Source organism: Synchiropus splendidus, chromosome 4 (genome assembly GCF_027744825.2).
Source record: "Synchiropus splendidus isolate RoL2022-P1 chromosome 4, RoL_Sspl_1.0, whole genome shotgun sequence".
In the NCBI taxonomy this organism is placed as follows: Eukaryota; Metazoa; Chordata; class Actinopteri; order Syngnathiformes; family Callionymidae; genus Synchiropus; species Synchiropus splendidus.
In genome coordinates this window covers 20,761,305-20,773,980 of record NC_071337.1, presented here as the reverse complement: position 1 = coordinate 20,773,980, position 12,676 = coordinate 20,761,305, and the positions used below count along the sequence as shown (strand labels likewise).

The 12,676-nt window shown below is 42.2% G+C and overlaps 1 protein-coding gene across 1 annotated transcript in view; it reads right to left on the bottom strand.

Annotated features, from left to right (window-relative positions):
- Positions 1-11,278, bottom strand: part of hmga2 (high mobility group AT-hook 2) — a 30,824-nt gene extending 19,546 nt beyond the window's left edge. The window contains exons 1-3 of the mRNA XM_053862301.1: positions 10,925-11,278; positions 10,140-10,226; positions 5,943-5,993 (exon numbers count right to left, since the gene is read on the bottom strand). Of these exons, the coding sequence (XP_053718276.1) occupies positions 5,943-5,993; positions 10,140-10,226; positions 10,925-11,038 (252 nt within the window). The 5' untranslated portion in view covers positions 11,039-11,278. The remainder of the gene's footprint in view (positions 1-5,942; positions 5,994-10,139; positions 10,227-10,924) is intronic.
- Positions 11,279-12,676: the final 1,398 nt, after the last annotated feature.

Below are 12,676 nucleotides of genomic sequence, written 5' to 3'. Positions count from 1 at the left end.
GGGGTACACTTTTGTCCATCTGTACCACCATCGTCTCAGCGATGAAGTCAGGAAGTAGGATTATTCAATCAAGAGTCATGAGTATTCCAGCCATGTGGTTCCACATTAGGCTAAACTACATTTGGGTCTGCTGGAGAATAAGACGTATGTTTGTCTTTAAAACGTTGAACTCTTGTGTTCTCTTCTCGTGTAAGTGATGCATCTTACGTTTGTGGGGTTTTTTTTGTCTCTCGTAACCTTTCACATTGCAGACAGAAGTTAAAGCAGTAGCAAAGCACCATCGTGATGTGGGACTTATTGCATAACAGAGAGGAGGAACGTACACACAAGTCAGGAAGTCAGGAAAGTCAGATCAGGAGGCAAGGTCCTGTTTAACATGAACTACAGTCAGTGTGCCGCTGAGCAACAGACCAAAATCTGACATTTTGGTTCAATATACTGTGACTTATTAAATGTATTTTTAGCACAAGGTGCTCTCAATATTGATATTGTCGGGTACTGAGAGACTCTGATGAAGTTGTTTTATTAGAGTGAGACAGCCCTCTTTTTAGATATGTCCAGTAATGTACTTGTCTTGCTTCCGGCTGCACCATGCTGATGGCAGACTCCGTATTTGGCGCCACGTTGGTGAGTGTAACTGACACCATTGGTCTGCGACAGGTGACTCATGGTGCCTCTAGTGTGATGGTGTGGGCAGACATTAGCTATGGAAAGCGCACACATCTGGATTTCATCGATGGCAACCAGAATTGGCAAGGTTACCAAGATAAAGCCCTGAGACTAAATGTCGTGCCCTTTTGTTGAACTCCATCATCTGACCTTCCAACAAGATAATGCCACCCATCCACTGCAACGATATGCAGGGAGGTTGCTCCCCACTAGAATGTCAACACCAGTGAGACTACTAGTACTACAACAAAGGACTCAAAAAAACAATACTTTTATGTCGTTGACTAGTTATAGATGGGGTTGATCAATCTATTTTACCCACATCTGTGGAGATGGGACGTTACATTGATACTGATGAATTTTTCAAATGTCAGAACCAAAATGTCCTCCATCTCTGAAATGTGCCAGGTAATTTTAATTCTCACTTTGAAGTGAAGAATTGTGTTTAATACTGTTAAAAAAAAAAGAGACATAATGTGAAATGTGTTGAGTAGGAATGGGCGATATGGACAAAAAAAATAATCACGATAAATACATTTTCGTTCAATTCCATGTATTGGACACAGTCTCTCTTGAAACTGTTTTATGATGGAACTTATTAATGGAGTTTGTCTTCCACATCATTAATTGTTTAAGTTTAAATATAATAGTTGTGTAGAGATGAGAAATGCAATGTTTCACGTCTCTGTTAGGGTTATTTATGGTAAAATTGAGCCGTGTGTCTGCTGTGTCTCATGTCTCTCAACAGTTGACTTTAACTATGGACCAGTCTGGACACATTTCCTAGATGTTATTGAAGAAATGTTAGAAATAATGAGAATAAATGATGTTCTATTCTCCAAATCATTATACAAACTGTCAGTCCATTGTCTTGTGTGATGAAAAAACTTTTCACAATTCTCTCTCCTAAAATGGTTGTTTTTCATTGCCTTGTTGAAGATTTCGCAAATACGTTTAAATTTTTTATACTTTTTAAGACCGTTTTAGAATTTGTTGATGGTCCCTAACTGATGCCGAGTCATAGCATTAGCGCTGCCTGTGAGTGTGTCCGCGATCAGTGAACCCTAATCGGGATGAGGAAGAGAACGCCGGCGCCAATACCGGAGCGTCCAATATCCAATGTCCAACTATTTTCACCATGGTGTTTGGCCGTAGTGCCAGCGCAGTGGGAGACCTGCATGTGTTGATGTGAACCAAGACAGACGACCGCGTCAGAGAACCTGTTTGTACCACTCCTTCTAATAAAATAAACACAGATCCAGAGACTCAGAGTCTGTCATTATCAAAGGTTCCCTGTATTAAAAATAAGTTTAAAACTGCGATCGTGAACCAAAGTTCACCACACTCTGCCCAACTGTCGCACGCCGGTGTCAAAAAACTGTCAAACGTCGCAGAGCTGTGTCGCGCTCTCGTCGTGTTCACGCGTGCAAGTCCGATGCAGCCAGTGTGTCACGTGTTTATCAAATTTAGCGTGAGAAGCAGAATTGTCATAGAGATTGTGTTAGGCGATATATCACGTACGATTAGTTACGCCTAACCCTAGTGAGTACTTCATTAAGAGAAACAAACAACAGTGCTCCACGGGGATACAAGATAGTTTTTTTAATCCAGAAATGATCAGGTTTGGACCCCTTTTAGGTTACAATGAATAGTAAGTAATTTATGATGCTTTAATTTAGCGGTACCACAGCTGCCAGGGCTTAACGAATGACTCCAGCCGTCCTGCTGTCCAGGGGTGTCACCTCTGAACAGCCAACCAAGGACCGCTCAGGGTCCAGGGACGCAGTCTTGTTTACCTAGTACTTTCTTTGGGAGGAATTGGGGAAGAGACATGAACAATGTGCAGGTTCCCAAACGGGGAATTTCCATATGCTGTAATTTATGCATTTAAGACACTTAACTTTTTTTTAACTTTGGCATGAGTCCAGTGAGACACCTCTTGTTTTGGCTTGATGTGTCCAAACAATCTCAAAACCTAAGATCTCCACTCGCTCGACTCCAAATCTGATGATTCAGTACTGTTTCGCTCCCATTGAAGAACATATAAAAGTGCTGTTAATGCAGTCACCTGGTGAATTGGTATTGCATAAATATTTAGAAGTATAAGACCTTTGTTTTCATGTGATTTGTGAGGGATCTGTGGGCCAGCACTTCCATTACATGAAGAACTAGGTACATTGTGTCCGGCATTGCATGAAAAGTTTGACAAGCCAAAATGCCCGATAAGCATTTCTACCATGCGTCCCACACGGAACACCAAAAGGGCATATTTCTTGCAGATACACAAGAGATAAAGTATCACTATAGAGCATAAATTCCTGCAGTGGAAGATTCAACTTCCTCAGCCTATCTATAGAAAACACACTGAACAAAAAAAAAAAAACCCAGGCCATCCTGACTAGATTCCCATTACAGAGATGACCAATCCCAGATGGAGTCAGCCTGCAGATAGCTTTCATTTCCTCCAGCTCATATTGTTAAAGCAACAACACGAAGTGGTAAGAGCGTACAATTATCAACCACAATGCAGTTTAGATGATGTATAAGACATAGCAAACATATTCATTCATATTCTTTAAACGTTTGGCCTTTTTCCGACTGACATTAAGGGGAATCCAAGTGTACGTATGCCCTCTGTTGCAGCAGAATTCCTGTGTGGTTGGGTGCGCTGCAGCACAACAATAAGATTACAATCTAGAGAGACAAATTGTCCTGCTGACTGTTTCGCAAGTTAAACATTTTCTTGTCAGGGGACGAGGGGGAAAGCAGCTTTAAGGCAGCGCCTTTGACTGTCATGTAAGAGTTAGTGTCGGCCCCGTGGCGGTCACAAAGGAACACTCTCCCCTACCAGAGTGCGGTATGCTCTGTGTTGTTCTGCCAGACAGTTGATGTAAAACGATGCAAGGCCACTGTGTAGGTGTGTGTACCTGGGACATGCAGGCACTAGCATGCTGCACTACAAAGGACGCTCTGCTGTAAACTCTTTTTATCACTTCAGTCCAAGAGTTCAGTGGCAGGCTGCAACAGGATAGACAAATTGATTTATCGATGTTTAACACTCACCCCGTCTCACTACTGTACAGAATAAGCTGTTTTCACATGACCAATTTTCCTCAAAATTCATGTTTAATTTTTTATTTTAAAACGATCAATTCCTGCCCTGAAGGGAGCCAACAGACTTTCACTCACATTGCCTGGAGCAAAAGTACTTCCCTGCCTTATTTGAATTGCTCTGAAACACCGTCTTGGGCGTTGACAGTATTTCTACTTCAAGTGACAGTTTTTTTCATACTTGAAGAATCAATCCAAGGACTAAACTACACATTCTCTTTCCTAGCGTTGTCCCAAATAAGACTGAATGATATGGACAAAAATTCAGATATCAGTATACATGCCAGAATATCGATACCAGGAAACCACCTACACTGGGATTTCAGGCCCAACACTAAGGTTTTTCTGCCCCTTTTTGTTGACATGTAGTCAATTATGACTCGCACCTCAATTTGAATAATAAATAAAGTGAGTTTCAACTACGTTTGACGTGTAATTGAAGACTTATTTGCTTGAGCAAATATGTAATTATTTGGACGACAAATCTCTACATCGCATGTATAATGTCTCAGCAGAATCCGACCGCTCCGGCAATAATACAGATGCTAAAGGCACTAAGCTATCTATAGCTGACATCATTAAATAGTTACTGTGACCCTGTAGAGCCAGTGAGGCCAGTGAGGTTTTTGTGTGGCATGTAGTTCACTTCTACACTAACTTTTGATGCTGGGAGAAAAACGGTGGTTCACAGCATTAGGATGTGTCTTTCAAATTCACAGATATCATATGTGAGATCTATGGCATATTTCTAGCCAGATCAGAATATAACTCATCTCTTCATTGACTCCCGTTTATATTTTCTTACTTAGGTCCCATGAGGAGGAAGTAAATGGGCGCAACACGCTCTGCAGTTCTCCTCGTAGATGTAACAAGGTCTGTAGTGGGCTGGTCTTAGCTTACAGGTACAATAGATACCCTGTTATATCGATATATCAAAATATCAATATCTTGAATGGCCATTCCTCAACACAGACACAACTACAATATTAATAATTCAGCCCTAGTTTGGAGAGCTAAAATGCATGCGGGAGGGATTTTCAAAATCTATTTGGATCTTTGATCACCTCCACTTGCACTGAGGTGAATGTGGGCAGGACAAAGAATCGGATCGTAATAGATCTGAATAAAGAGTAACCCTGTAAGTGGGAAATTGGATCTTCCTTCAACCAATGGATTGTGACACAGCCACAAGTTTCTGTGTTGCATGCGACAGCATATAACACCAAAGCACGACAGCAAGTGCAGCAACAGCAGCACATCATGCAGATGGTACAAAACATACACTTATGTGGTAGTCTTTATTTTGAAGTTGATCGTAAACTCCAGACACTTAAGGTTACTGCAGTGTCCAACAGTTGCCATGCACATACAGAACATGGCATTCGATCCTTGAAATGACCAAACAAAGACCTGGATCCGTACATTTCGACAAGAGCTGCTGCATTATCAACACAAGACCATCCAGAAGTTTGGTGAAAGTCCAGTCTGGCCTCCCAAGTGGTAAGTGTCTGTTGACAAATGCTGAAGGCTAAAAGGCTGAAGATTGAAAGCATGAGCATGTGAACTGGCTAGTGTGTTTACTCACTCTAGGTTTTCTTCAAACAGAATTGAAATCTGCCGCACGGAGCTGATAAGCGCACTAAGCCCACAGAGCGTGGTCAGTTTTTGTAACACATCACTGGTACAAGGAGACAAACCTGTTTGACTGAGCTGATTTACTTCTCCTTTATTCATTGACACATAGAATCACTGCTCCTCTTCCAGACATTCATTCGCTTCCTGGTGGCACTGCTATCAAGCTAGTTACTTTTGAAGCTGATAAAGACCTGGAGATGTCAGAGGAATTGTTGAAATGTTCTTGAGGTCAGAGCGAGGAGTGAACTCTGACTTGGACTGATAACCCAAGCCTTTAATGGAAAACCCAGACAAGGACGCACCTATAACCGTTTGCACAGGTGCAACAACAATGATTCAGTTACATTTGGAATACACATTGGAATAGGCAACAAGAGAGCACATACTCATGAAACTTGCAGAAATGAGTCACCGTGCACGTGCAAATGCGTGACATCCACTCAGATCAGATTCTGCTACTTCGGCCGCTTCAGGTGTTATTCATAGAAGCCTTGCATAAAATAGTCAAAGCCAAAAGACGCACTCACCCATTTCCTCGGTCGCCCTCTGGGTCTTTTCTCCCCCGTGGCTTCCGCTTTCTGTGGAGACAAACGTGAAGTTATCTGACCAAAGAACTACACATTGTCTTTGATGAAAATATAAAATCCCACACAAGCAAGCAAATTCTTTTCATGTCTAGCAAAGACCTCAGGTCCAGGGGAAAAGGAAAAAAAAAAGAAGGTTGTTGTGTTTTGGGTGAAGTGGAGCAAAGTGGAAACAAGAGATGTTTCCAGCAGAGATTGATACCCCTTATTAGTCACCTACAATAAATAAAACCGGTGCCAGAAAATCATTCATTATTTAGTAGTATTCTGGGCACTGTGGCAAGAACTGGCTGAAAACCAAGTCAGACCTTTGTCAAACGGCCAGTGACAGTAACGTGGCCCAGTTTATACCAACAATTCTGGCAGAGAAAGAATCACATTGGACCATCGAAGGCCTGCTTTTATTAACTGGTCATTACAGTCCAACACATGTATGTCATCAACCTGACCAAAACCCACTCCTGCTGTGTGGCTCTTGTATCTGCCATATGACCTGTTTTTGTCTCACGCCAATGAAACCAAGAAACTTACAATGGAATAAGGCCCTGAAGACCACTTTATGACAGTATCCGGCTGTTTGTTTGTGGAGCAGTTTCACCTGTCATTGTGCAGTTCATCTTCATATACACTTTAAATCAGAACCATTGTTGAGCACAGATCAGGACCCCATCACACAGAGATCTTCTCTGTCTTCTTCGTCTGTTGCAGCAGCATTACAACGCCACATGCAGGCTTGGCACATGTACTACATGGTCTTTGGTCGTTTCCAGTGGATTTCTGATCTAAGATCTTTCCGATCTAATTGGTGGGATCCACCTAACTGGGTTAAATGTGTACAAGGTAGGTAGCTGAAAAGGCAATAGCATTACTGGTTTAAGTCAGCTATGAGTAGAAAAGGAGTATAAAGTGTTCAACTTGATGTGACATACCACCATAGCAGGTGCCCCCACCACATGACTAGATCACAGTTAAAACGGCAGATTCACAAGACTAAGACTGCTCTCATGATGGCATCGTAAATGGCTGTGGGGGCTAATGCGTGCGCTGTAATCACTGGGTTTGGGATCTTGCATTTTTTATGTGGAGATTTCATGGTCCGAAAGACAATACCCCCGTGAATTAATCATCAGCTGCTTTTAAAACGCTCGCTGACGCAGCGTGTCTGAAGACGCTCTGACCACTCCAATTCTGCTTGTTCTCCTTTGTTCAACCCTCAGAAATCCTCCTCAACTTAAGCCGTTTCCTCAAATCAGTTTGTGACGCAGTTCCACTTCACAGTGCTTCAAGTGAAAGTCATGCATTTCTCTGACTCAATCAATTTGCGTGGAAGGCAGGAACTGTGTCCAACAAGATTGAGCCGAACAGTGTAGTGCGAACTCTGTACCTTCCTCACAAAACTTTAGGTTTACTTCACGTGATAATTCATCGCGAATTATGTCACCTATCCTTCAGATCAGAGGTGGGCGATTGCATTTGAGGAGGCATCATGCCAACAGAAATGTGACGGGGACAAAAATCTAGCAGTAACTCACAAAAATCGCAAACAAAAAGAAAAAAATAAGAGAGATTTTAGGCTAAAACAGAGAACATTATATTTACTGTTGAACTAGTAAGAGCTAAAAAAAAAAGGACAAAAAACAATGCTGCATACGATCTAATCTGACGTCATGAGGGCCATGAAAATACAGGCAAGGGGCCCCAAATGGCCCCTGAACAAACAGAATTTGGAGAAAAAAGTGTTGCTTTTTTTCTTTTCTATGTTTTTAACAGGTCAGCCATTTTTGACAATATTAATTGGACTTTTCAAAAGTTTCCAAATGAAGAATGGTCAATTTTCTTGCAAGCTTTTCACATCCAGCTGCTTCACCAAATCCTAAAAGGAAAGTGATTATCGAACCAGTGTTGAAAGTACAGTTTTGCTAGAGTGAACCTGAGAATGCAAAAGTCTCAAGTGAGCACTCAATGCAAAGTGAAAGTGAAGATGGCGAGATATGAGTCTCAGCTTGCATTGCAGTTTCAAAAAGCCAAGAGTACTTTCACATCACAGGGCTTCTTCCTAACAGACATACAGACTTGTCGGCCTTTTTGCAGATGCAAGCGTCTTTAGCAACCACAGACACGTGTCCCTCTTTCTTCTGTACATGTACTTCCGAGATGTAAATATTGAGATTTTCTTTCTTTAAGTTATACCACTGGAATAAGCAGATCTCCTGATTTTATGTGCTTTTTTTTTTAATTTTCTCCACTATACATATCTATAAATCAATACATAACCACTACTTTCTGACAACCTGTTGTGTTGGAACAGTGTGTTCCTCAGATCAGCAGGTGCAAAAAAGAGTCTTTTCAGTGAGAGTCAAGGATTTACCTAACAAAGTGCCAAGAAAGTTTACAGCAGTACGGGACAGGAAGGTATCGCTGAAGCTGTCATCAGCGGGCTAACAGAGCTTTGTCGACTTAATGAACACCAACATAGGGCCGTGCCCTGGCTATGCTTTGGTGCACTCTCTCAAAACTCAAGCACAAGGTGAGATGTTGCTGTGAGGCTAAAGCTTTTCTCTGGATCACTTGTTTTCTTGCCTTTCAAATCTCAGTCCAAACAGCTCCAGCACATTTCAGCAGGAGCGGTGACATTATTATACCTGTGTTTGTTTTCACACGTTCATGTCTGTGGAGACATGAAACAATTGGTTTGGTTTGAAGTTTGTCTGAGAGCAGGCGGCACAGAAACTACACTGATTGACGCAGGATTAAGCGCCTTTGCCCTGCAAAGACTTAAAACTCTCAGTTGTAAGCTACCAATTGCAGAGGTGCACCTGCCCTCTTGTGCCCCTAGTGTTTTTGGTGTGCAACTACTACTTTTATTTGTTAAGGTGCACTAGCGAACTCTGTACCTTCCTCAGTTATGGTCACTTAACTTGATAATTCATTGTAAATAATGTCATCTGTCCTTCAGATCAGAGGTGGGCAATTCAATTTGTGAAAGGGCCACATTATACACTGTGACTGTCGTAGGGAGGCATCATGTCAACAGAAAGACGAAACATGAGGGGGACAAAAATCCACCAGTAACAAGGGAAAAAAAGATGAAATGTAAGTAAGGATACTGTAAACATGCCATGAAACCTATTGGAAAATTCAATTTATATGCATTTTATTGGGATATAAATCTTAGTAAAACGATGGACCAAACATCTAAGAGAGGGTATTTGTTCAAAATATTATTTCAATTTTCTGTCAATATGCTGTACATTGAGGGAGAAGAACTACTCACAAAAATGGCATACGAAAAGAAAAATATAAGAGAGATTTTTGGCTGAAACAAAGAACATTATATTTACTGTTGAACTAGCAATGGCTAAAAAGAAAAAGAACAAGAAACAATGCTGCATATCATATTTGAAACATTTCATCTGATGTCACTGAAGGCCACGAAAATACAGTCATATGCCGGGCCACACTTTGCCCCAAAAGTTTGCTTTAGATGAACAAACAAAAAAAAACAAGTGTCGCTTTTTTTCTTTTCTATGTTTTTAGCAAGTCACCCATTTTGAAAATGTTTCAAAATCAAGAATGGACACTTTTCTTAGAAGCTTTTCGCATATTTTGGTCCGAGTTCCAACATTAATCACTGGTTTCATCAAGTGCTAAAAGGAGAGTGTTTATCGAACCAGTGTCGAAAGTATAATTTTGCCAGAGTGAATCTTATTTTTACACGTGTCTTTCTTGAGAATGCAAAAAGCGCATTAGTGCACGTAAAAGCTGCACTGATCAGCAAAGTATGAGCTCAACCTAAATCTTTTTATTTCTATTTCTAACCCCAAAACATGCAGGGTGTTTGTCTTTGCTTCGATTATTGATCGAACATCTGATATATAGACATACATCAGAAGAACACACAGCTTTGTCTAACACTCATCTGTCAGTACAAATATCCCACTCATCTTGAGTAAATCTTCAACCATTTTAGCACAAAAAAAAACATAGTTGGTTGCAAAGCTAGCACATTCAGATTTATAGTAAAGGAGTGGTGGTCGTTGCAGTGTGTGATAAATTTGTCCTGATAAATAACCATTCAAGTGTCATGAGATGCCCATCACTGAGGTGTGTGTGAGTGATTTTGCAGTTGAGACTCCTCACCTTCTGTGCTGCCTTGGAGGGGCCCTTGTTCTTGCTTCCTTTGGGGCGGCCCCTCGGTCGCTTGGGGACAGGCTCTCCAGTGGGCTCCTGAAGCGGAGGAAAGAGGGGTGGGGGACATGACATGGGTGTCGAGGACAGGAAACAAAGCTTTACACCCCCACCCCCCTCTCATCACACACCATACCACACACACAGACTCTGCCAGCCTGCTCTGACCAGACTGGGTCCTTCTCAGCTATGTGCCCATTTGCTGGTGCCCTCACATCTGATCGCTGCTTTGTAGGTCAAGAGCAAAGCGCAGGGCAATGCATGTGAGTGTACGTATGTGCATGGACAACAAAGATTCATTGACTGACTCCTAAGTCAGTGCACTTCCAAACTTGCCTCGCAGCCTCCGAAGCGCCGCAGAACTGTGGGCCAGTGTCTTTCTCTACTGTTCATTGGTGGGAAAGTGACTCATTAATGAATCGTGAACACATTCACAAAAACACACTCAACGATATTTGAATGAGTCAATTGAACTCGTAGCGTTTGATCTGCTGCAACCAAATGCAAAGTTCCAGTATGCATTCCATTGTAATAGGAAACAATGTGAGTGGTGGAGAAAAGTAAAGGCGATTGCAACAAAAGTTGCTTTTAAAATGGTTTTTGTGACATTCATTTTAAAATTTAAATACCACTCAGACTGTAATCGTTCAAAAAAAATGAATTAATTTAATGAGAATAGCTTGAACTGGGGGCTTGTCCGTGGTTATGCATGGCCACTTCAGGGGATTCGAACTTACCTTCTGGGGTTTCCTCGGTCTCCCCGGCCTCCTCTTCTGCGGCTCGCCGGCCCCTGCTGCAGCGGGCTCCTGGGAGCCGGAGCTCTCCGCGGCCTCGTCCCCGCGTCCGCTCATGGTCACCGGCGCTGCTGCGGCTCAAGTCTCCCCGGCGTAAACGGCGAAACGAAACTCAGAAAAACTGTTTTCAAGTGACGTTATCCTCTGGAAAGTGTCCCGTTTGAAGGACAGCTGGCGTCTGCGGAGCCGATAAAACAAGAAGTCAGAGCACCGAGGCAGGGAGGGGGGTGGGGGGGAGCGCGGAGTTGGAGACGCCGGGCGACTGCGACTCAAACTCGGCTACAAGAGCACCGCGGCACCGGGCGGCAGCAGCGGCAGCGGCGAGGCGTGACAGCGCGGCACGGACCGTCGGAGAAGTGTGGGCATAATAACCGCATCCACAGCCCACTCGGAGGAAAAAAAAATCTCAATGAGGATGAGGTTTAAAAAAAGGAAGAAAAGAACGAAATCACCTCTCCCGTGGGTGGATGGTGGGGCGGGGGAGGGGGCCTGGAGGGCGGCCAGAGAAAACAGAGAGGAGCCGGAATGCTGGATCAGGGTCAGACATGGCAGCCCGCTTTTATGAATTAAATTCACGTTTTCACGCGTTTCAATGGAATCCACCGCCGCTGGACGGCCATTCACCTTCCAGCGCAAGTCTAAGTCACGCATCGAACTGAAACTGAACTTTTAGTCACCAGAGACAAGAGAAAATATGCAGAGAAATAGATGCGTGGTTCAAAGACCATTCTATAATGTCCATTATGTGTTCATAAAAACTCAGCCAAAGTGAAAGGGAAGGTCGCAAAAATACTCATGTTTCTTGTGGAAAAGTCTTTTAAGTTTATAGATGTTGAAAGTGAATTAATCCACACTGATACTCAGGTTTTCTTGTGGCTCAATGCACCGTTGATGTTTTCCTATTCTCAACTCTACACAACAAGAGTGATGGTCCAGGCTTTAATGCTTCCGCAGTACAAAAGAATAGTTCAAGATCACGATGATGTTGTGAACCCTGGGGAAAAGCCTTCTCTATAACTGAATAACCAGCAACAGGTTGCAGGAAAACCACCTGATAAGTCCAGTCCCACCCAAACAACTTTCACTGTATCAAAGATACAGTCGCCACACATAAGCCCCCCGACTTTTTTATTATGCAGGATAACTCCAGGATTAAGAGAAATGTAAGTGATGGCTAATATCCCACTCAATAAAAACAACGCTAATGTCAATAAAGATAAGATACAGCAGAAGCAGAATGACATTGGAGAAGTCACAGAGGAGGCAGAAGATGCTTTCACTGTCCCACCTGAAGAAGAGCCATCTGCCGTTTTACTGTACTGACTGTGTATTCACACACCAAGAGAGGAGTTGCAGTCATGTTTTACTCATGCAGTGTTACTCCAAAGACTGAAGAGATGATCAGGATACATTTGAAGTGACTGAGGGATTGTCATACAGACACAGCATATGATGTACAGAATAAATTATAAATTTGTACCTCAGCAGGTAAGAAAAAAGTTTTTTTTTAAAGTATATTTTCCCATGTGATTAAAAATTTTACTTTAAATCCAGAAAACAAAAGTCTTACAACCATTTACCTTCACAATAAAATAAACGTTCTGGTCCAAATTATTATTATTATTTTAGTCTCACATGACATTTCAGAAATACAGATGGAATATTATTATTTATTATTTAGGTCTATTCAATATT